Raw genomic sequence first — 24,538 nt, forward strand, 5'->3', positions numbered from 1 at the left:
CACAATTCGGAAATTTGTTGTCCTGCTGTCCCCAGGTGTTCTTTAGTTCCTTCACCTTGATGCCAAGACGTTCAAAGTGGATTTTCTATCTTGCTTAACACTGTAACATCTGAACATGATATTCACACTTGACTGTCATTACTGCATTAGTTGAAATTCTTTGAAGAACATGTTTCTGTATCTGAAGTGGTTATTTTTGAATTTACTCTTTATTTTTTAAAAAGTATCACAGATATGGTATTACTAGATATATCTCGCATGGCCATAATAGATGGCTTCTGCCATTGAAAGCAGCTATGATGAACATGACCAAGGTGATCTAGAAACTTCAAACAAGTCTGAAACATTAGAACAACAAGCAGAGCTTGAACAAGGGAGAGTATGGAGAAGAGGAGGTACAGGTGTTCAGTCTGACAAAAAGAATTCTGGACCCGTTTTGAGAACGACCGTGAAGCCAGTTAAAAGATTCAGGCCTGAGTCAAATACAGGTACAGCCTTTATATTTCTGAAAAAGCCTATATATTGAATATTCTGAAAATTTTATGTTTGTTTTATTACAATATTGTTCTATACACATTTACTTCAACAGATCGTTCGAATCCATCACCAAGTCGTAAAAAACGAATAAAAACTTCAGCACAAACTGCTGTTGCAAGATTAAACGAATGTACTGCATTAATTACTGAAGGTTTGTATTAATTGCTTCAAATTTGATTTTTGGATTTTTTCTATATTTTTCATTTAAATTTATGGGTTCTGTTTTTAGGGTCCCCCTGTAAAATCTTAGGTCATATAGCAGTGGTTCTTAAAGTATGGGTCGCGACCCAAACATGGGTCGCGGAAGGTTAAAAATGGGTCGCGACAAGGTCGTCAATGCAAGGGCAATCTAAGAGGAGAAGGACGAATTTTCAGCTTTTCCAATGTTTCAATTTAGCTTCTAAACTCTGGTATTTGAAAAGAATGAAATAAAAAATTTCATTCACGGAAAGAACTGTCTTGAGCTCATTGTTACATCACAATTCTGATAAGCCAGTCACGTGTATTATTTTTATGGTATCGGTAACCATGCAAGTCGCTTGTCGTTGTGTTGACTGCATGGAATGTCGTCTTAGTGGATTAAAATAACCAAAAATGGGTGTCTTTTTGGTAATGAAAATTGTAATAGACGACGCAATGAAAAAGCTCGCTTCTCGACATTAGATTATTCAATATCTAGAGAAAATGTGACTTCATCTCGAGGCACCATTTACGGCGAAGAAAGCAGTGCGTGCACATGTGACGAGTAAAAAGTTGTATATTGCGAGAGATACCGAAGGCCAGCTAGGATGTCGTGTTTGCGACGGACAGCGGACGCCTTTTCTGCTACAATTCGCGACAAGGCACTTGTGCGAGCGAGGATATTTGGCACTGACGGTTATCAAAACTAAGCTCGCAATCGCTTCGATACCCGTGACAACTTGCGTATTGCGTTAAGTAAAATAGAGCTGTGTATTGAAGATATAATGAAAAAGGAAATTTCAGTTTCATCAATCTCACTGAGTCAATGGACTGTTTCTAATAAATAGTTGTCTGTATTTGAGTCAAACTGTACCAACATTAAAAACACATTTTGCGTTTTTTTAGGATTGGGTCGCGAGTATTCATAAAACTCAGATTTGGGTCGCGCTCGAAAAAGTTTAAGAACCACTGTCATATAGGCTACTGAGGAATTTTTTAAAAGTTCATTTTTCTTTATATCATAGGGACATCAAAAGAAAAGCTCAACAATGCAAATTTTTCTCCAGATAGCAAAGGGGGATGTGAGGTATGGAGGGATGTATTCTGCAAGTGGTTGTATATTGTCTTTTGATCAAAGTAACGTGTGCTTTGTTATATAAGTGTTTACTCATAAAAATTTTCAGAAAATTATGAAATAGTATCCCACTTGAAAATATTCACGTTTAATTGACGAATTTGACACTCAATCAAAACAATCACTTTCACTGAAGATTGAACCATTAACGACTTCAAATTTTATTTGGTGGCCAATAGTTATATTGTAGGATGAATAAGCTTATATAGCCTAATACAAAAAAGTGTTCTAATTATTTCATATTAGATATATTCAAGTTTGTTTTTATTTTCTCAGAAAGCTTCGACTCCTGACAAGCTAGCTTCAGATGAAACAATTATTCCAGTAAAAAAGAAAAGAGTTTGGGAGCAGTGGACTGTGGATGACAAAAATTATTTCTTTGAAGCTGTTGCTGTGGTTTGTATAAATGCTTAAAAAATATAACTTTTCCATATTTTTAATTAGTAATTTTACCCCGCTCCGCCATGATATTTTTAAATGAAAATGTTGACCCTGACTCAAGCTTGATAAAAAATTTCGACTCCAACTCAATCTCTGAAATCTCGAAAAAATCCAATTTTCACCCCAAAAAACATCGGCGTATGTCAGTGTCCTTTAATTAACAGACTGTTAAGAATGCCAAGTGAACTTAATTTTGTTTTCGAGTTTCTGTGTAGAATTTTGACTTCGGTTTTTGCCAATGAAAGTCTGAAATTCCAACCAGTTGAAATGACTCCAAAACGACTCCGAATTCAATGAAAACAGACAAAACTTCAATTCCGGGTTGGAGTATTTTATCAGTTGAAGAACTCATTTTTATTACATCCTATTGTTGCAGTATGGTAAAGACTTTGAAGCAATCAGGACTGCGATAGCACAAAAACATCGCAAAAAAGGTGAAGAATGTGTTGCCAAAACTAAAGATCAAGTTCGGCATTTATACTATCGTACTTGGACCATGATAAGCAAGATCATAGATGTAGATGGTAAGTTGTTATTTTGATGACAATTTTCTGCAGTATAAAACAAATTTTTTTTTGATAAATCACAACTAGTATTGACTGTGCGTATTTCAACTGTTGGATTCGGTATTTTTTCTATCGTTTCAATTCCCAACTTCTAATTCTTAGCATATCCACTGACCATCAACAAAGCATTCCAAGAATTGTATGCTGTTATTAATTATGGAGAAATCAGGAAAAAACTTGGAGGAAGTAAGCTGATTATGTATTTTTTAACTTCCTTTAGTATGTGCTAATTTTATCTGGTCCACATGGTGTTATTGCTTGTAAAGTATTATTCTCCAGTAAATAACCACTAAAGTAAACCTAACAAAGCCTGATACATATACAAGACCTTTCTGTCCTAAGTCACAGATGTGTAATAGAGTCATGATTAGATTTCAGAATATGATATGAATGTTCACAACCTGTATTGCCCATTTCTTTACGATCTTACAGCATGCCAGTGTAAAATAGTTCCTTAGTCATGGATCTTACTCGGATTAAAAATATCACATTATTGGTATTATTTGGATGTTTATTGCCTTCCTGTGATTTAGATTTGAAGAAAAAGGGAATTGAAAAGTTGAATGAATTGATTCGAGATGGAACAACAAGTGTAAAAATTAAAGGAAAGAATTTCCGCATTAAAACTCCATCATGTAAAGCTTTGAAAAAGATGAATCCAGAATATCAAGGAAAAGAGGGTATGTTTTAATGTTCTCTTAGTTGAGTGCTGATTGGGAAAAAGATTTTTCATATTTATGCCGACGAAAAAGGAATGCAGTTATAGGCTAACATTGGTAGTCTTTAATTTGGGGGTTGACTTCATTACTTCTTTTTGACTAGAAGAAACGAGTCAAATTTTTTGTTTATTTTTCAGGAGTTCATGATCTTCCATTAGTGAGTGATACCCGTCGCATGAAAATTCCTCTTTGTGTAACTCTCGAACTGTGCCCAGCTACGATGTCTTCGTGGAATCAAGTACATTCAATAGCACACAATCCCAGACTAAGGTACTTTATGTTGCAGCAATCAATTCCTAATAATCAATATATTTTCAATCAATATTTAACATAACATGAAGGCATGGGTGCCCAAAATGAGTCTAGTATTTAAAAACATTCGAAATTACTTTTTGGAATGTTTTAACATGGAAATGTATCAATCATTAAAGTGGACTTATCCAAGAGCGTAGCCAGCTCAAAATTCGTTGGGGGGGGGGGCAAATATTTGTTTTTGTATAATGACATAATACGGCGCTCGCTTGTGTCTTTTGGTAAAAAGCCAGATAAAATTAGGCACTGATATCTAATATTACCTTGAAGAATTGCTCTACAGACGTACTTCGCTCTCGAAGTTATCCAAGGCAAATAAGCGTGCATTTTTGTCGATCTTGTTTGGTTCATTTGTGAAAGGAATATTGATAGCCAGAAGCTGTCTGGTTTTCAGTAAATCGTTCAAGAATAGAGCAAACGGTGTTGGAATAGGCTATGAAGTTATGTCTTATTACAAATGCCGCACAATTGCATTAAAAAAAAAATGTTTAAAATTTTCGGAGGTGGGCCCTCCTGGCTATACCTATGGACTTATGTTACCAATTTGAAGGCATTGGCCAACCAAGATGACACAGTCGTTGAAGTCTCTGTTGTTTGTTGTATTGTATTTAAACCATACATCAGCCACTCATCAAGAGTCTTATTTCCGTCCTATGCAAATTATGGCATGTTGTCTCATTTGATGGATGTGCTGAATTTGAGTCACTTCTGCACCATACACCATATGTATACAAAAGAATACTTAATAGAAAAGATGTTATATTGTTTTATTTTTCTAGTGAACATCATGACTTTCATCCAGAATAACACAAATATTATCTGTCCTTCATTCAGGATTAAATTGTCAATGGAATGCCAACTTTCGACAGTGTTTACCTATTTGGAGAAGAAATGGAAACCTTTGAGTGGGAGACTGCTAAAAGTTGCTGATCAGTGCCAATCGAAAAATAACAATGTTATTGATAAATTACCTAAAATTCACTCAAATGTCCCATCAACTTGGGATAAAACATTAGTGATTCAGACTCCCCCAGATGCATCAGTTAACACGCGGATCATGGTTTTTCAGGTTTTTATCTATGTTATATCATTATCTACTTTTAAAATCAGACTTCATTTAATTATATAGGATAGGATTTTTATATTTATCCGGAGGGGAGGTAAGCAGTATCAAGGCTTAATCATATGCGCACGACTTTTTGGTTACCATTCCTTGTCGGGTATGGGATTAATTATCCAGGTATTTGTTTCAAATCCATGTCGGAGGAAGTCGTACATAATAACCCCAACGGGATTCAAACCTGTGATCCCATGCTGTGTGATAGAGGTGTATTCCTAACACTTAGCATGATGCGCCATTTGCCGGGCTTAGATTAAATATAGGAGATTAAGCTTGAATTTCTTTTACCAGATATCTAACAATAAAACTCACTGTGTTGTATCATATGCGCTTCGTAAATTGTTGCAAAGTTCTGAAAAGACACCTGATAAAATGAAGAATCATGACAAAGTCAATGATAGGAAAGAAGATTTAGAGAATGAGGATGACTCTCTTACTGCATTAAATTCTGAAGTTACAAGCGGTAAGATAATACTATGATAATGCTTTATGTCAGGGGTGGGCAAATTACGACGCTCTGGAAGTATTCGTAATAAGATGATGCACAACCTGAACAACCCTAACCTGGTACACATATTATGTTCAGGTTGTGTGCCATCTTTGTATGAATACTACGGGAGCACTCGAATTATGGCCCGCAGGCAGGATTCGGCCTATTGAAGCATTTCATCCGGCCTTTTCAACATTTTTTTATTCATATTGAGTTTGGTTGAAGCCTCCAACCTTATAACCAAGTGGCCGTATGACCAAGTCTATTATCCGTAACTGGCCCACCGCTTTATGTCGTGTTTGGCTAAGGCCTAGATTTACACTGAAATGACATTGAATTTACTGTTTTACTCATTATCTGAATTCTCAGAGAGAATATTCTTCCATGATTATTAGGTGTGAATATGATGTCTTTTTTTAAACAGGTGTCAACTCTGAATCTGAGGTTATCGATTCTTGCTTAAGTTCTGAGGAAGATTGCGATTACGACAGTGCCAATGAGATTTTGAAAGATACCAACATACAAAAGATTGGTAACAATTGTCTATCACCATCAAATAACTTGTCCAATTCACCAAATCGTGACGATGACACCGGTGTACAGAGTTTGGATATTGTTTTCGCTATGAAAGAAGGTGGTGTCGTATCACCTATTGACTCTACTCAAACAAGAGATGTTTTACCTGAGGAGGTTGTGAAATCCTCCTTACAGCCTGTGAGTGATAATTCTGTGCCTGAAATACAATCAATTGAAACAGAATCTAGTAACATAGTTTCTGAGGCATCAGTCTGTATCCAACCTGCATCTTTGTCTGACACAATTAGTCAAACAGTGACATTGGAAATGGAAACGAATCATTCGTCTAATGAAGAAACAGTCACTGAAACAAATACTGAACTATGTAATGCTCCAAAACAACCCCCTGACATGATTGATAATTCTATTTCAAATCCTTCAAATTCGGTCGATGCTTCTGAAAACAGTAATTTGATTGATCAAGAAGATATCACAGTCGAACCAGTGTCTAATAAAATGACTGATTGTACATCTGAGGATACATTTATTGGATTAATGAAAGAAAATAAAAGCTGTTCAAAAGCTAGAAAAGATAAAAGGCTTGTGCTATCTATTAAACTTTTTGGAAAATCAGGTGAAGTGAAAAAGCGCAAACCAACTAAAAAGTCGAAAACAGGCAAAAAAAATGTTCAAACTTGGACAGCTAAAGATTGCAGAAAAACAACAATTGCTGAGATTTACATGATGCTCGGAAAACCCTCTGTATTTAAATTGTGTTATGATTGGATACAGATGTCTACAGTTCATACTGTGGAAAATGAAGAGCCGACATCAGATTCAAGAGACAATATGTCAAAAGATTCCAATAAAGTTTCATTTTCAACTGGTCTGATGGCACTTATTCAAGCTGCAAAGCTAACACAACTTGTTAGTGCCAATGCTGCGGAAAAGAAAAGTAATGCTGAGAGCTGCAATCAAAATGTTCGACCCAAATCGCCAAAAATAAAAACAAAACATATGGCGTCGCAGTGCGCGATAATAAAGCCTAATCAAAAGGTATGTTTAGTGTTATCAGGTAGCTTCGGAATAGTTGTTGAAAACTTTTTATACCATTGGTCAACAACGCAATACAAGCAATATTTTGGCAACCACAGCGTCAAAAATTTTAAAAGCTTATTTTCAAAATATAATGTGTTAATAAACCCCGAGTTAACCGTCAAATTTAGTCTATAGATGGGTACATAAAGTCTTGAATTTTTTTTTAAATTGCCAAGTTTATCAATACCATATGTTTTTTGGACCTCAAAGATGTATTATTAAATGAAGTAAAAATATTCAAACAATTTCTGAATAAAAAACCTGGTTAAGATATATTGAGAATTGATTCCATAACAAAATTGAAACTGTGAAGGGACTCTCTCACTCCTGAGATTTATGGTTTTGATAACTAGTATTTAGTAAAATTTATTTTGACTCCATTATCAGCATAATAGCCTATTAAATAATTGATAAAATCGAACCAGTAAAAATTGAATCAGGAGAGAACGAAACGTACAGAATTAAATTGAAAGATGTTGATAAGAGTAGGGTTACATATTCACTCACCTATTTACTTCTAACATTTATTGATAGTTAAACTTAGTCGTTTGGTATTCTGAAATTCTATACATTTCAATTTCCTAAAAATCTCTCTTCAACTCAATTTTACAGAGTGATGATAAATCTTCTCATCAATCATCCTCAACAAATTCTACCTCATCAAATACTCACAGTCGGAGAGTCGGCAAAATTATTCCGGTGGAAACTTTAATTGTAGATAAATTTCCTGGAAGTGGATTTGCTGTTCCCGCAGCACCTATTACTAGACAACCTAGAAAAATTGCAGGTAGGTTTTGGGTGATTTAACATGATATTTTCGATACAAAATCCCTGAACTCTCACCAAACTTCTGCCATATTTTGTCTATCATTTAATAGGATTTACATATTTATCCCAATGGAGAGAAAAGCCATTAGGCGACTTAATCATATTGTGAACCACGGCCTCTCGTCTGGTTACCAGTCCAGGTCGGGTATGGGATTAGTCGGCCAATTATTTGTTTGCGGAAGCATGGACTTGATGGTAAAGGAAGTCGTAACCGACCAGCGGTTACGTGAACCATCATATGGCATTTTTGTTTAATGAAGGATTAAGCTGCACTTATTTTCTGATTTTAGCAGTGTATGTTAATTTTTGTATTCATTTTTGTTATTGTTTCCAGCCAACCCTAATCAGCCAATGCAAGGAACGAGGGTATCGCAAGAAACATTGAATTGGTTATATCGGGATCGTAGAGCGAATCGACAGGTAGTTGTAAAAAAATATTAGGTTTACTTATATGAAGGGATTTCTGGAGAATGGGAAGGTTGCAGTTTTTGACGGTTTTTCAAGTTTACGGCAGCTTGAGGGTTTTGGACCAAAAGGGCCAAACGTGAACAAACAAAAAAAAAATTTTTGAGAAAATGAGGATTTTTAAATAAAAAAATATTTTTAAAAACTCATTTAACTTTTGAATTAAAATATTTTGATGAAAATTGCTTCGAGCCTTGATCAAAAAACTCATTTTTTTGTAATTATAGTCATGTAATTTTTTTTTTTTAATTTCAACATTTTCTCCTTTTCCGAGAACTCCAATGTTACTTTTTGACAGGTTTTCACTTTACACTTATAAACTGAAATGTTTTTTGGAATTGTATATCCTTTGTTATGCAGTGTTTTTGGCCTGCTGCTTCAGCAATCGTAGTTTTCAATTTTTTTGTATGACACATTTGTGGGTCTTACACTATGAAAAAAGATCTTTACAAACAGCCACTGCTAAGTAAGGAGCTACCATGTTTAGAAGGACTGTAATATTTCCAGTTTGACATTTCCTACCTAATTTATTGTACCCTGGATGAGGTGATGGGCACGGGATTTCAACCTGCGATGCCATCTCAGCTACGATAATCCCAACATTTTACCACCTGGCAACTGCATTCTCAAAAATAGTAATAAATAGTTTGTTTATCTTATGGTGTCTAGATTGTCCTGCATCATTTTATCACACTATTGACAGGGTACTCATGATTCCAGTAATAATTGATTGAAATACATGTATATTTTACCTGATTAGGTCAGAAAACCAATTGTTTTGGATCGAAATCTTCAAAATAAGAAAAACAGCTTCAAACAAATGAAAACATTTTCATTTGTACAACGTGGTTCCAACAAGATTGGATTTCTTCCAAGTAAACCAGTTCTGGCTTCAGTACCAACAATGCCAGTCTCTCAGGTGAGCTAAATGGGATAATGGATTCTCGGAAGCATTAGTTTAATTTCAAGATCTGTTTAGTTTGTTAATATATATGATTTTAACAAAAGTTTTATTGTGGCTGTGGCTTATGTAAACAAAAAAGCAGATGAGAATTTATAGGGTTTATGAGTGATAACCCATGCTATGCGAAGAAACTTGAGGTAACAATATTGATATTAGTCTAGACCAGCGTTTCTCAAACTTGCCCCGGAACACCTTCACTTTTTATCTCGCCTAGCGGAACACCAAGTATTTAGAAGGTTAAATTGATAATAATAAAAATTGTGTAATGGATTAACTTTGTGCATTGACTTGCAAAACGCTTATCATGACATCTTTTGAGGCTTCCAACTTTGAGCCAACAACCAACAACCATTGCAAAGGGTGGATAACCGAAATTTAGGCTATGGAAAATTTTAGAAAAGATTTTTGTAAACTTGACAATTAAAAAATCAGGCCAACGTTTAACGTTATTGAACAGTTGGCGAAAACACCCTGACTTCGGAACTGGCACGAGGCCTGCCGCCAGTTGGGGGACAAATTCACAACCCAGAGGAAAAGGAGTTCGCTGAGAATGCCATGCGACCAATTTGGTCGCAATGTCGATCCCTGTCTCGTGGAACACAGTTTGAAAAACGCTGGTCTAGACTACCATTAAAACACATTTTCATAGTTTTCTAGTTGGGTTACATTATATTTGCCAGGCAGCTTAGCAGTTCAGCTTGTTTAGATAATTTGTCTTGATTTCTAAATTTGCTAAGTTGTCTGGTGAAGATGTAATCTGTATGTGTACATGTGTTAATCCGTATTTTTAATAAATTTCAGGACCCACAAAGGTTTTTACCCTCGTCATCTTTGCAAGCGGATACATCATCTGCTCTTAATATTGATAAATTTTTGGGACTCGATATCGACACAAGTGTAACACAACCCAACGTCATAAGCTCCTCAAACTTGCTTATTCAAGCTGCCAAAGAAGCTGGAGTCGCACCTCCCACTCCCATAAAAAACTGTGATGCTCCGATATCTGCCAGTGTTGATATATCCACGATCATTTCAAATTCTTCACAAACTCCCATAACACAAAATGTTGTCACAACAACCGATTGCACAGTTGATGTTAATGAACCGGTTACGGCAGTGAATGAATTTATGCTCATTACTACGCCAATTGTTGCCAACACTAATACAACACTGACTGTGACACAGCTCCAGGATCTTCCTGGACTGGATACTGCGTCTGTAACAACCCTAGCAACACCTTCTTTGCCATCTGATGTTGTCACAACAGGCACTGCAAATTTAGCAAATACTTTATCGTCCTCACTAACTTCGGTTTCATCTTCTACTGCCATTGACTCCTTACTAGACATTTCATGGACGGGTCACGAGATGGAATCGAATTCATTTGCAATTGAGTCTATGATGGACAAACTTGTTGGTGGGGAGAAAGACATTGTGTTGACTTCACTCAATAACAAAAGTAAAAAGAGTGACACATTTGCTGCAAGAAATTTAGAAAGTCCTTCACCTCTTCGAGTTCTGGATGAGAATTCGAATGGCCCGTCACTTTCGAGAGACAATTTTGATTTGCACATGACACCAATGAAATCATCAGATATTCCTGTTCATCCTTGGACGATAAACACAAACAGCAGGGACAGCTTAGGATTGAGTGGTGTACTTAATACTCCTCAAAAGATTTTACCCAGTGATACAGAGTAAGTAGGACTGATTTTAAGCAAGTAACAAAACTACAAATATTTGATAAGAGTGGAATTGAGTGACGTATATAATATATAACACAATATAGCATAGGCCATGTTACTAGATAGGGAAATCCAGGCATGTTTAACATCTGCTAACAAAAACTTTATTGGTATTTATGATTGATTTTTGTATTATTCAATTTTTGTAAAAGTAGGTAATTACTCATTATAATTAATATTGCGAGATTATTATTTGCATACTTGCACATTAAAGCCTTCTGATCCGAGTCGGTTAATTCTATCAGTAATTTCATTTTTTTGGCTTTAATTTTGGTGAATAGGAACTTTGGTTTTAAAAATTGGTATTTTGCTGTAAATCTACTAAGTTGGTTTTTCATGTTCGACAGGGATTCTTTGGATGGTTTGATGACAAAATCGAATCTTGACAACAGAAAAGATCGACTGAGCATTGCCTCACGTGAAATTTCATTTTCTCCGACTGAAGAAATAAAAAAATCATCACCGACAAAATTAAAACAAAGACTTTCATCTCAGGTAGTGAAGTTGTTGGTGTTCTAAAAAATGTTTTTTCTGCATACCAATTTAACTGTCATGCAGAAACTGCAGCTTCCCTCTATATTGCTAATACCAGACGAATGGTATTTCTAAATGTACGTCTCTGACACAAACTGTAAAAACTACGGTTCCATCGTATAAAATATATTTAGTTAAATAATCAGTAGTTGAACTTCCAATAGTCTTGTAGCGCAGGAAAATAACAAAAATGTAAATTCAATTCAATCCAATTTTAGAATCATTTACATTGTGTGACTGTAAGATTTATTTAGCAATTTCGAGTAATGATCGCTATCGGTATAAAAATTCAAATTTTATATTTAAATTTTTACAACTGTTTTCCATTTGGCTTATTCAAACAGGATGTTTAATTTAAACGCCAGTATCAGACATTGACTGACAAATTGAATTATATATTACCCAATATGTTATGTACGCTATTGTTTTAATTTCAACTTGATTATCCTGCTCAATCATAATCAAAGTTTTATTGAACTTTTTATAGGATCAAAGCTCATCTTCCAACTTCCTGTCTGGGACTGATCCAGAACTTGATATCCAACTGCAGTGTATGCTAAACGAAAACAGTGTTGATTATATCTCAAAATTTCAAGATCTTGTTAGACAAACAACAGAATATGAAGAAATGTCTGTAATTGCCAGTGATGAAAATGCAAGAGATGGTCATATCTCAACATCGCCTATGCTTGGAAATATTGACAAATTGAATATGAAAGAGACCAAAGATGACAGTTAATTGTCGCTGATTGGTTACCCGGAACTTCATTTCAGACATTGAAGAAAGTTTTGTGCATTATTTCCCATTGCAGTCCCATTGTGTGAATTCAAACATTCTATTATGGGCAACTATTAAAATTTTCAGCTCATGTCTTGTCTTCTATTAGTAGTTCGTGCTGGGATGCCAAATCCCACTTTTTCAGTATTTTCCTTTATAAAAGTTTATTTTTTAGTCCAAGCACTGTTTTTACTCATTGCAAATACAAAATTTCTCTGTTCTTACAAATTGTATGGTTGTATGTTTTTGTCCGTTTCAGCAGCCTCATATTCTTCAATTAAAGATCTTGTCATGAACTGGAACTAATTTAAGCCATGGAGCCAGTTCCCTTTATTGCAATACTATGTTACACTGTACCCTACACGTCATGATTCAAACTTTGATTGACCACATTATCCAAGCATTAAAAGAGATAAACTTTAAAGCCAATCAATATTTTGCATCAAATGATTTAACATAGCAATTGTTACAGGTACCGTTACTGTTCCAATGATACGAGCGTCCAGCACCAAAATTTCTGGATGGCGGAAAACTCTTGATGAAATTTGGGCATGGTCGTTATATGATGGCCATGGTTTGGGCTCAACGGCGTGGCGCATTGTGCAGATTGTTAGGAATTCCCGCGCACCTACCTCTGATTACCCTGCTTGGGTTCCAATCACGTGGTGGATAGTTTTGTGAATACCAATTGTCGCGACAGTAAACAGTTACCTGGGACTACTACGCAGATTATATATATGAAGAAAAATTCACCGAAAGATAAAAAATGAGAGAAAAGCAAAAATAATTCCATATCCGGACTTGAACTGGACGATATTCCCTATCCAGCAGTTGTCAAAGGGGGCGCACTAGAGCGTAGACATAGTCACTACTTGCTGAAATTTTGTGACTGCAATATATTTATCTGCTGAACCGAGTTTAGCGAACGCAGTGATTTTTTTTGCATTTTGAAAGAAAATCAAGCAGAGATTAGGAGGGAAAATTTGCCTTATTCTTTAACTCCACGTGTTTGCAAATTCCAAAAGTCATAAAGTATGCATTAGCGATGACAAAATTGAGTTTTATTGATGAAAGCATCAATTTTTTTTTTCGTTGAGTGCCGGTACCGTATGGTAGGGGTAGCGTATGCAGTGAGTTTTTTTCCCGATAATTTGGCGCTTTGTTTGGGATTCGCTGCTGAACTAGTAACGGGGCGAGAGGCCGTGGTTCGATTAAAGGCTTTTTTCTTCCCTTGGTCCTGGGATAAACATGTGAATCCTATTCCTGTATTTTTGCTTATATACCGGTACCCGGTACGGTACTGGTGGCGGTACAGTTGCGCAGGGGTTAGAAAAATAAAGTTAGATATTGAACCTCGGGTGTCGCTGCTCGATAACCATTCCCAATTTCGTATGTTATTTTTTACTGAGTGGGAAAAAATAAACTTGACTATGACTATAGAATTGAGGAAGCTGATACTGACGTAAACTATGGTTTCTTGAATAAAAACAGAATCAATTATATTTGAATGTAGTTCAGCATTAATACTGTATTACCGGTACCCAAAGTCATCGTTTCAAAAAACTAAGGTTACTAAAGTTAGGTGGCGGTGTGGCTCATCGTGATAAGCGTTAGGAATATGCTCGCCACTGCACCTCTTGATTACACTGCGTGGGTTCGCAGGTTCGAATTCCATATAGTTATGCACGAGAGGATTGCTGGACTCCTCGCCGCAGTTACGGCTTCCTCCACTATCAAGTCCATGCTTCAGGATAAATATGTAAATCCTATCCTATTAGGACCTTAGTTTATTGAAACGACGACATTAGATATTAATGCTGAACTACATTCAAATATAATTGATTCTGTGTTTATAACAGGCATTCTTTTGGCAAATGGAGACGTGTAGATTCAAATTTTTTACCACCGGGCCTACCTCAAGTTTATCTAGTGATGCACAAAATAATAATCTTTAAATGGGTATAATTTTATTGCTCCCAATTACTCAAGTGTGTTTGTGTAATATTTTGTTTCATATTTTAATATCTAATTCATTTCATTAACAGAAATTAATATATTAGTCAAAAAATGGCTGGATCTTTTATACGCGGTGTTTCAAGAACCTGTTGGGCTCTCTCACAACCAAGAACGTGGAACAAACTGCTTGCAGGCACAGCAATACGTGAATTTGAAACAGATGTACATGATGAACTATCAGATGTTAATCCTCGTTCATATGATGACAAGCGAGTTGATAGCAATCCAGATGCAGTTGCTAAACAATTTAACCCTTTTGTAAGAAACAGTGTCATTTTGAGAGGAAATATAAACAGGATATACAAAATGAAGTCTGGTAATGGAATGCATCTTTTTCTTAATGTTAAACATGAATGCCCTTTCAATGATATTGAAGGAAAAAGCCCAATATCTAGTATTGCTCATAAAATTGATTTTTATGAGCAACATCTGGATTATTTGTTTCAAAATATGCCTTTAGTTGTGGAAGGACATAATGCAACTGTCTACTGTAACATCTATACATTGCCATCGAATGCTCAGCTCATGCTGAAAGGATATTATATTAAATATCACTGATATTTCATTCATTCGAATGCTACATCGTGGTCCCAGAATTTTCGGGTGTGGAAGGCTTTACCACAGCTCGCACTTATTATGTAGCATCACACTTCTTATCAAGCCGATCTGTTTAAAGAAAAACACATGCAGTAAGAATATTCTCGATCTGCGCATTATTTCACTATCATTGATATAAAAGTAAATCTTCAATTGTAATGCATTTTTTCTTTTACTTTATGTTATAACTGATAAAAACCTGTAGAAAAAACAACTTTCTTTATTATTGAAGACTCCGGGACCACGGTGCCTAACTTCGATTGCAGCTTGTGACTATCGAAACTAATAAGCAGGTAAATTTCTGGTATTTAGGTGATTTGACAGGCATGGCAACTGAGTGAAAACTCTTTAACATGCAAAAAAAACACCCTCTCATAGAAATCAGATATTGCATAAGTAAACTTGATGGGAATGCTTTCCCAGAAATAATCGGCTGATTTGGATGCAAATGATAACAGGTATTGCATTATTTGGAGGATTTAATAAGTAATAACGATAAGATCAAAAAATCACTATCACATATACCATAATATAGAAAAGAGCTTCGGTGTCTAGACAGAATTTAGACAGTCATTTATTCTGTTTTCCTGAAGGTATGCTAAAATATCATCAAAATGTACATCAAGTCTTTCTAATTTTTCACCATCCTCAACTTTCTGAATTCCATTTAAAATCAAATTCCACTTGGTTATAACATTTTCTCTTTGCGATATAGGTGTTGGTGTTAACACCTCCCGTTCGGAAAATATTGTAATAATATAATCGCCGTCACAGTTATTTACTTTAGATTTAGTATCTGTGTTTTCTAAACAAATATCAGAAAAATTTTCATTCCTCATTAAAAATACTTCATCATCAAGTCGAAAAAATGGACTTTTACTATAAAAGGGACATAGACTGTCCCAGCCATTCCCTTCAAATCTAGTTATCAGCCACAAAATATGTTTGCAAGGCAATTTATGTTTATTCCAATCTAAACAGCTGCAGTGTGGCAGCGTGGTGTCATCTCCTAAAAATACAGAGTGAAATTCATGAGACCCTGGTTGGGTTCGAAGCTCAAATTGATTTGGTAATACAGTCTTTATGTCATTCATGCTCAACTGAAGTTCACTGGTAACTCTCTTCATAATATGTTCGATGAGATATCGGGGTCTGTTATGCAAGAATGTAGGTATACTTTCATGATAATTCCTGTATCCTTCACTGCTTCGTAGATTTAGATCAAAGTATCTGAAAAGATATTCAAATCATCTTTATTTAAAATGAAATTTTTTTGGTAAAAATATAGCAAAATCATCACACATGTACTGACACTTTAGGGTACAAACATACACAAACAGAAGTTAAAGTGGTGAATAAATTTACAGGTTCTGTTACGGAAATCCTAACGTTGCTTGGGAACAAATTTACATGGAGCAAACAGTGTTAATTAAACCAACCTGGTATAAGACGCTTCGAGGTGATAATAGAAAAAGATAAACTTCGGACACAAACAATTATATTACTTGGCACTGTATACTCAACGGAGTAAGGAATGTAACCCAGTACCACAACACATACAGATTGTATGATTTATAGCTTAAACACACTATTAAATGCCTTTCAAAGCTATATCTTAAATAAAATTTGCTGTCACTCACTTTTTATAGCTTTCTGGAAAGAATTCATTCACTAAAACTTCAAACAACCTTATAACAGGCAAGTCACAGAAATCTGGAAGCTTAGAATTCTTTATCCAATCATTTTCCTTTTCTGAGCCAACTTTACTCAGCACAAGAATATTTTTTGATTCATCACGAAAGCCTTGGACCCATTTCTGAAAGATCATATAGTGAATATAGAAATGCCAATAAACAACGAAAATTGTCTCAAGAGATGAGTACCGTAATAGCTTTGAAAGTATAATAGCAATATTTATGTGATACGGATGGTATAATAAAGGAAGATGGTAGCTTCAATATTATGCAGAATTCATTAGCATTATTTCTGCATCAAGTAAACCTATTAAAAAGATATTATGAAGGGAATGAGTCAAAAATGATAATCAACATATGTCATAGTCACTCTGGCAAATTGACTCTGATAAGATTTTAAAAGGTTAATTCGTAGCAGATAAGAGAGCATTTAGAACAGTGGTCGGTGAAGTTTTTTCCCATGGAGAAGGCAGGTTTCAAGGCTAACAATTTCGTTGGAATTTCAAATTTAACCACATGTATTAATTAAGGGACATCCAATTTGTAATTAAAACTAGTGTGAACATGTATACGTGGTAGGGATGGGACGAGTCCGGCATTACAGAGATTCGACGAATCCGAGTAATAGGTCAAGGACTCGAATCGAATCTGCCGAGTCCGTGACGTCATGATAAAAAAGCAGAAAAACACGTTTTTGACCAAGCTACATGAGTACATCGTGCGCTCACAAATATATATACGTCGTAGCTCATATTTTTTCCTAATGGTTCCGCAGATAGCTGTTGAATCATTTTAAAATATATATTTTCCTCTTTTTGGCGGCCGTAATACAAACGTAAACGTGGGTCAATGTGCGCCTTGGCTATGAACTGGATTTCCAGCCCACCACCTTGCGTCAATTCTGGTCGGCTATTTAAATATTCTTACATGTTAATATGAAAAATAAAAAACTTTTAACTACAATGCTTTCCCATAATTCCAGATATTTCTAGTCGTAAATTTACTATGTCACGTGCGCATATGGTAGAGAAATGACACTCGTCGTCAATACATTGTGGTACATCTGCTTGCAATTTAGCAGTTCATGTAAACGTTCTAAAACTCTCCATGATTTCCATTGCCTTTTTAACGAAAGGATTGCACGTAATGAAATCGATTTAAAATTAAAAGAGGTATTGATGAGATTCCCCATTGGGTTGATCCAGGGCATGTTTCATTTTTACGCGAATCAAAAACTCAAAAATATTGCGCTAACACATATTTTATTGTGTGGGCCTATCACATCTATACCGAAAAGGATAGATAGTTTGAAGGCGACTGGCGCAACTTCATTGTTATAAGTGAAAGTGATCAATAGTTTTTAATATCTGGATATCTGCCGTCGTTTTATTAGGAGTGTTCACACGAGGGATCTACAGATCTAACTTTGAATTTTAACTAGTTAAGGTATGTAGTGGGATTTAAAGAGGTAAAAGTACAAACATATGCGTAAATTAGTAAAAACAGAATTGATTATGGACTCGGTAAAAATGACGTGGACTCGAAATCGAATCCGAGTCTAAAAAATGCCTGGATTCGACTCGAATCCGAGTCCGGATCCGAATCCCGGCCCATCCCTAATACGTGGCGATACAAAGATTGAACAACCGAAAGTAGCAGTACACGCCGTGCGATTAATGCAATGAACATACCACAATAGTTGCAATGAGAGTATAGTTGAAATCAACGTAATGTTTGATACATGAACAAAATCCATTCGGCAAAAAATTTATATGCAATGTTGGATTTATATAACTTTTTTGTGTATTACTGCGCATAACTGAAATTTATTGTGGAAGCCCACTAAAAAACGTTTGGCGGCCATGATTGGGTCAGTTTGCTGACCACTGATCTAGAACATATTTCCAGCTACTGTACTGGTTTCATTAGTAGTAAAATAATTCAATTTTTGATAAAACTCACATCTTCAACAGGTTGCCATACAGTGTTATAATAAGCTTGCAGAACCAAAGATTCAGTCCAGATACTGCTCTGTTGTAACTGCTTCTTTGCAATTTCATAGCTACAGATGCTGGTAGTTCTTGCAATTGCCCGTACCAACTTCAGTATTTCAATACTTGAATCTCTCAGACAATTTTCTTCTTGACAAAGCCATTCAGACCATTCTTTTTCCCGATAATAATCAGATAAATTTACAGTGCTTTCTGTAAAGAGGTAACCAAGTATTCTCAAAATCTATAACTCACACATTATTTGAAACAAACGAAAGGAAATAAAATGTACCGTAATCAATTGTACACGTCTTATACACGGGCATACCCGAGGATTGGTTTTGCGTGTGAAAACCCTCTATTTTGAAATGGAAAAAAAAAATTTTGTATCATACATAGAAATTTTTCGTAGCTTGAAATTTGTCGCAAAAAATATTTTTTTTAAAAAAGTTTTTAATAAAGAAGTATGCTATTTTGCTTGCATATGTTTAAAGAATCAACTTGGGCGTGGTTACATTTTGTAAGTCCAATAACATGCTCTCCAGCCTCTTAAGAATATAAAATTTTATATGTGCAAGTTAGATGAATTATAGGACCTTACTAGGGAAAACGGACGATATTCCTTGAGATTTTAATGTTGCATAATCCGTTAAAAAATTCTTCGGAGCCCATTTTTCATTCCAACATGATAATTTTGACAAAGCTTCTTTAATTGAAAAATTGTCTTCTTTTTCACAAATAAACAATCCAACAACAATATGACAAACATTGGTTTTGACACGAAGAAAAAATGTTCGGAGTGAAAAGTTACATGTTCTATGGCCAGCATCCACAAAACAAACTTCGTTGCCGTAAAGTGAAAGAAGACGTTTCTGCCAATGACATTGATAAACAAATAAAAAGTTTGTCCCATTTGCATTGTCGTTTTCCTGAAATATTGGATAATATTTATTTAATTAAAATTGACTAAGTATAAATTTAAATCGTGTTTTTATTAGTAAATACAAGGTGATCAAAACAAGCAGAATCCAAAACTATGGAATAATCAGGGACGAGCAAAAAATCATGAGATCGATAAATTTTCAATTTACAAAATACTCGCAAAACCATTTCAGCTTACTGTTTATATATATATTTACCCTAACAAAATAATTGGCATCTGAAGTCAATTCTTTGCATTTTTCTTCCAATGATGGTTCATCGTTCTGAACTTCAAGTAAAACATTGGCCTCTTCAGATTCTACTATCGCACTCTCCAAGGGACCCCCTTTGTGGGGTTGATTTATGTAAGAATTAGTATAATCCTTTGACACAACAATGTTTATATTATTTTCCACTTTCGAATCCTTGAGTAAATGGAATAGATATTTGCAGTCCTGTCAGAGCAAATAAAATGAAATTACGGATAAAACATTATTATTTGGAAACGAATAATCAATGAAATCGTACAACAAATTAGGTTACTCCCGTAGTGTATGTACCAGGTTAGGGTGAAGCCATAATTTTATTCCAATTTTAGTTCTATTACGAGTTTGGGGACCGTCTGTGTTAGCCAAGTGAATTCCCCCTACCCGTAAGTTTCAATCCCTTTACACAACTTGATGTGAAGTAGGCGAACATTAGTTACATCCATATTGGTACACACACTTCTGAAGCGCCCAAATTAATCTATGGCACTCAGCCAAATCACCACAATTAGGTGTCCGAGGTGATTTGGATTGAAGTAGAAGTGATTTAAAATTAAATTTTATGAATATAAAAATACTTTACCAAAAATGGGTAATTACGTTTTAATATTCTGCATGGCAATTATTAATAAAATTTTATAATTATTTCTAGTTTAAAATAAAATACCAAGCAAACATATACTACATCAGTATTCACACCTCTTTAATTATTGGATGACCTTTATGCTCCATTTTCGATGGCAGATAAATATGATATTCATGCTTGAAATCCCAGTCATACTTTGTATGAAAATTCTGAGCAGCTAGAGCACGATCCCACCTATTATCTTTCGATATCTGAATGAAAAATGATTTTTATTTATGAATCTTACTAGAATTTGGATAATAAAAGAGTTCCATTATACGTCAGAGATCAACATCATAATTCGTTCTAATTGTTAGAATATTTTAGATTTAAATTTTAAACAGATGTAGTGAAGCCATCATGCTATAATTTTTAATTATTCAAAAACAAAGACATTCAGACTTCATTATAATGGGAAAGAACGAATGATCTGAGTAATAAAATACTGTCAAAAAAAATTATTTTGATCAGACAAAGATGAAGAGAATTTTTTATCTTCAAATTCAAAATTTTAACAATGTATAACATCTCTTTTTACCTTCAAGTTCAAAATTTTAACAATGTATAACATCTCAACAGTCGCTGGACAGTTTTTCTTTTTCGTGGTTTGGAAATTTGTTCTTCTTTTAATTGAATAAGTTGGATCTTGCTGGTAAAAAGAAGTCAGAATTTGTTCACTTTATAATACTGTAATAGTAGTATACCTAAGCACGAGTGTTAATTGAAAACCTGATTATGTTTATATTGATTGGCATAAATTTACCATTTTTAAAAACTGAAAATAATTTTCCAAAAACTTGAATCTGAACTACTTTTTAGTCCAAGAACGATAGAATGTCATATGGTGTACAGTAAACGAAGAATATATTACGTAAAAAGAAATATTTTCTAAAATGATTTTATATTTGAATTTTTTCTAATTACTGAAATAGTTATATTAATACCTCTGTATTCAAAATAATATCTTAGAAATACAAAAATATTTGAAAACTTACATTTATTTTAGTTTCTTCCAATTTTCTCTTCTTTGCTTTTTGTAATCTATCGACATCTGGTCCTTGATGACAGGTGAAAAATTCTCTTCCAATGATAACATATGGAATTCCATCAAATTCAAGAGTAACACCTTTTGCTTTTCGGCCTCGAGATGACCAGGATAAATTTCTTTTAGATTTCATCACAATGTGAAATTCTTCAGGCTTTAGATACATTTTCCCTTGATGTTGTGTTTTTCTCCAACGATATGAACAAATGCTATTGAAATTTATGAATTTGTTCATCATATCTTCATAACTTTCGAAAGAATGTGGTCCAGATTTAGCATCGTCAACACATTGAACGGATTTTTTCATTGTTCCCATCTGCAGATCTAAGAACGGAAGTACAGCACTAGCCTATATCTGTATATCAGATAATAAGATAACGTAGTCCGTTAGTAAATATCTTCCTCGTTGTAATAGTATTAGCAAATGTATTTTATCCTTGGACCTCGATTTCAACAGGTCCACTGGCTAAAGTTTATAGTCTCTTTGGCTAAAATGGGCAACCCTAAAATGCGGGAAACGGGAACGACGGGAACTACGGGAAATGCACTAAAATGCGGGAACGACGGGAAATTGCAAAAACTAAAATGCGGGAACTACGGGAATGACGGGAACTACGGGAAATTTCACTAAAAAGCGGGAAATTTCACAAAAAGCGGGAATGACGAGAAATCGCTTTAAGGTACAGGAAATATTCATTTTGGGGTATGTTTAGGGGAAATAGTTCTAGAAAACGAAAGCAATGGTTAATATACGCTTGGGGGTGTATGTACGTGAAAATTTATCTAAAATGCGGGAACGACGGCAAATCGCGTTGAAGTACGGGAAATACTCATTTCAGAGTATGTTTAGAAGAAATTGCACTAGAAAATGGAAGCAACGGGAAATATACGCTTGGGTTGTGTGGATACGGAAATTTCACTAAAAGATTCTAATAATATTCGGATTCGGATAATATGTATTCGGATAATATGTATGTTAGTACAATTACCCCGTACATGCACACTCAAGTATAAACGGCACTCCGGAAGTATGTGCAACAAGATGACGCACAACCTGAACTCTAACCTGGTATACATGCTATGTTCAGGTTGTGCGTCATCTTGTTGCACATAATTCGGGAGCGCCGTATAAACTTGCCGTTGCTTTTGCTATTCAATGCAAAATTACCCCACACATACTCTAAAATACATATTTCCCATACCCTAAAGCAAATTCCCGTCATTCCCGTCTTTTGTGAAATTTCCCGTAGTTCCCGCAATTTCAAATTGACAAATTCCCGTCGTTCCCGCAGTTCCCGTTTTTTAGTGCATTTCCCGTCGTTCCCGTTTCCCGCATTTTAAGGCCCTAATGACGGGAAAATTTACTAATAAGCGGGAGAATGTTACGAAATGCGGGAAAGAGGGGAAATTGCTCTCAGATAGGGAAAACATGCATTTTAGAGTGTATGTAGGGGAAATTTCACTAAATAGCGGGGAATTTCACACAAAGTGGGAATGACGGGAAATAGCTCTAAGATTGGGGAAATGGGCATTTTATTGTGTATGTACGGGAAATTGTACTAGAAGGCGAGAGCAACGGGAAATATACACTTGAATGTGTAGGTACAAGAAATTGTATTGAAAAGCGGAAATTACGGAAAATATTACTCATGAGTAGGAACTATGTGATATTTTGGGAAATTTCACTGAAACTTGGGTGGGTATAAGGGAAATTCTCTAAATAAGCGGCGATGACGGGAACAACGGTAATTGATGGCGATGACGGCAATGAAAAGCGAACGTATTGACAAATGACGGGGAGAGTCGGAAGAGTAAGAGCATCGCGTAAAAAATAAATAACATGTATTTAGCTGTTTTATATAGAAAATTACAACAAAATATGTAAGTATTGAAAATAGCGGAAGAGCGGAAAATTGCGGAAAAGGCGGGAAGAGTAAGAATATCTCGGGAATGCGGAAAATAGGTATTTAGGTGTTTTATATAGAAAATTGCAACAAAATACGTAAGTCTTGAAAATGGTGGGAAGAGCGGAAAATTGCGGAAAAGACGGGAAGAGTGAGAATATGGCGGGAATGCGGAAAATAAGTATTTAGGTGTTTTATATAGAAAAGGGCAAAAAATACGTAAGTATTGAAAATAGCGGGAAGAGCGGAAAAATGCGGGAAGAGTAAGAATATCGCGGGAATGCGGAAAATAAGTATTCAGGTGTTTTATATAGAAAATTGAAACAAAATACGTAAGTATTGAAAATGGCGGAAAAGGCGGGAAGAGTAAGAATATCTCGGGAATGCGGAAAACAAGTATTTAGGTGTTTTATATAGAAAATTGCAACAAAATACGTAAGTATTGAAAATGGTGGGAAGAACGGAAAAGGCGGGAAGATTGAGAAAATCGCTATAAAACAGGAAGTTTATATTTAGGTGTTTTTATACAGGACATTACAATGAAATGCGAGATTCGGGAAGAACAAGAAATCTATGTACAGCATAAGATTCCTGCGGAAATCGTTTTTATTTCCACAACAGCAAGAAAAGCATCTTATAAAGTCAATTCATATGTAGCCTGCTAAGACATGGTAGGCTGCGCTTTCGAAATTGTCCAAGCTATGTAGCGCGCGTTTCATCTATCACGATTAATAAGTAAAAGTTTATTTCGACTCCATAAATAAATAAAAACCGATTATGATATCAGGAGAGCAAACAAAATCTTAGATAAGGTTGAAAACGCACAGAATATAAGATGGAGGGTTTTGCCAAGAAGAAGTGGTACGTGTTTACTCTCCTAAAATATTTCACACACGCTCACACACACAACCATACAGAAGTTATAAAGTAAGAAGAACATGATAAATTACATACTGGTAGTTAAAAAATATATATGAATAAATGAAAAATCACTGGCAACACCATATTAATAAATTTATATTGTTTTCCACTGCCGAATTGATCGATTTTA

General features: G+C 35.0%; 2 protein-coding genes across 2 annotated transcripts; one reads left to right on the forward strand and one right to left on the reverse strand.

The window, feature by feature from the left end:
* Nucleotides 1-219: 219 nt before the first annotated feature.
* LOC120340682 (uncharacterized) lies at nt 220-12,659 on the forward strand. Its single transcript, XM_039409019.2, has 17 exons — nt 220-488; nt 590-688; nt 1,743-1,804; nt 2,129-2,248; nt 2,670-2,817; nt 2,962-3,045; nt 3,393-3,539; nt 3,716-3,848; nt 4,725-4,959; nt 5,302-5,473; nt 5,925-7,072; nt 7,727-7,901; nt 8,277-8,362; nt 9,168-9,326; nt 10,173-11,068; nt 11,464-11,611; nt 12,138-12,659. Exons 1-17 carry the CDS (start codon nt 272-274, stop codon nt 12,387-12,389), a joined length of 4,281 nt encoding a protein of 1,426 aa, XP_039264953.2. The 5' UTR covers nt 220-271; the 3' UTR covers nt 12,390-12,659.
* A 2,759-nt stretch (nt 12,660-15,418) lies between these two features.
* Nucleotides 15,419-22,070, reverse strand: LOC120340662 (uncharacterized). Its single transcript, XM_039408976.2, has 8 exons — nt 21,534-22,070; nt 21,077-21,187; nt 20,613-20,750; nt 19,866-20,102; nt 19,328-19,655; nt 18,698-18,939; nt 16,682-16,857; nt 15,419-16,271 (listed from the first exon to the last, which is right to left on the reverse strand). Exons 1-8 carry the CDS (start codon nt 21,897-21,899, stop codon nt 15,593-15,595), a joined length of 2,277 nt encoding a protein of 758 aa, XP_039264910.2. The 5' UTR covers nt 21,900-22,070; the 3' UTR covers nt 15,419-15,592.
* Between the last annotated feature and the right edge of the window lie 2,468 nt (nt 22,071-24,538).

Source organism: Styela clava, chromosome 14, assembly GCF_964204865.1.
Source record: "Styela clava chromosome 14, kaStyClav1.hap1.2, whole genome shotgun sequence".
Lineage (NCBI taxonomy): Eukaryota > Metazoa > Chordata > Ascidiacea > Stolidobranchia > Styelidae > Styela > Styela clava.

What these genes read in the sequence shown, in the direction of transcription:
- LOC120340662 (XM_039408976.2), bottom strand. Translation starts at nt 21,899, where the DNA reads ATGGGAACAATGAAAAAATCCGTTCAATGTGTTGACGATGCTAAATCT. An exon ending in TGGAAGAAACTAAAATAAAT is followed by an intron (nt 21,188 to 21,533) that starts GTAAGTTTTCAA and finishes TCTTTTTACCAG; the next exon opens with CAAGATCCAACTTATTCAAT. An exon ending in TTTCCAGAAAGCTATAAAAA is followed by an intron (nt 16,272 to 16,681) that starts GTGAGTGACAGC and finishes ATATCTTTTCAG; the next exon opens with ATACTTTGATCTAAATCTAC.
- LOC120340682 (XM_039409019.2), top strand. Translation starts at nt 272, where the DNA reads ATGGCTTCTGCCATTGAAAGCAGCTATGATGAACATGACCAAGGTGAT. An exon ending in TCTTTGAAGCTGTTGCTGTG is followed by an intron (nt 2,249 to 2,669) that starts GTTTGTATAAAT and finishes CTATTGTTGCAG; the next exon opens with TATGGTAAAGACTTTGAAGC. An exon ending in TAATAAAGCCTAATCAAAAG is followed by an intron (nt 7,073 to 7,726) that starts GTATGTTTAGTG and finishes TCAATTTTACAG; the next exon opens with AGTGATGATAAATCTTCTCA.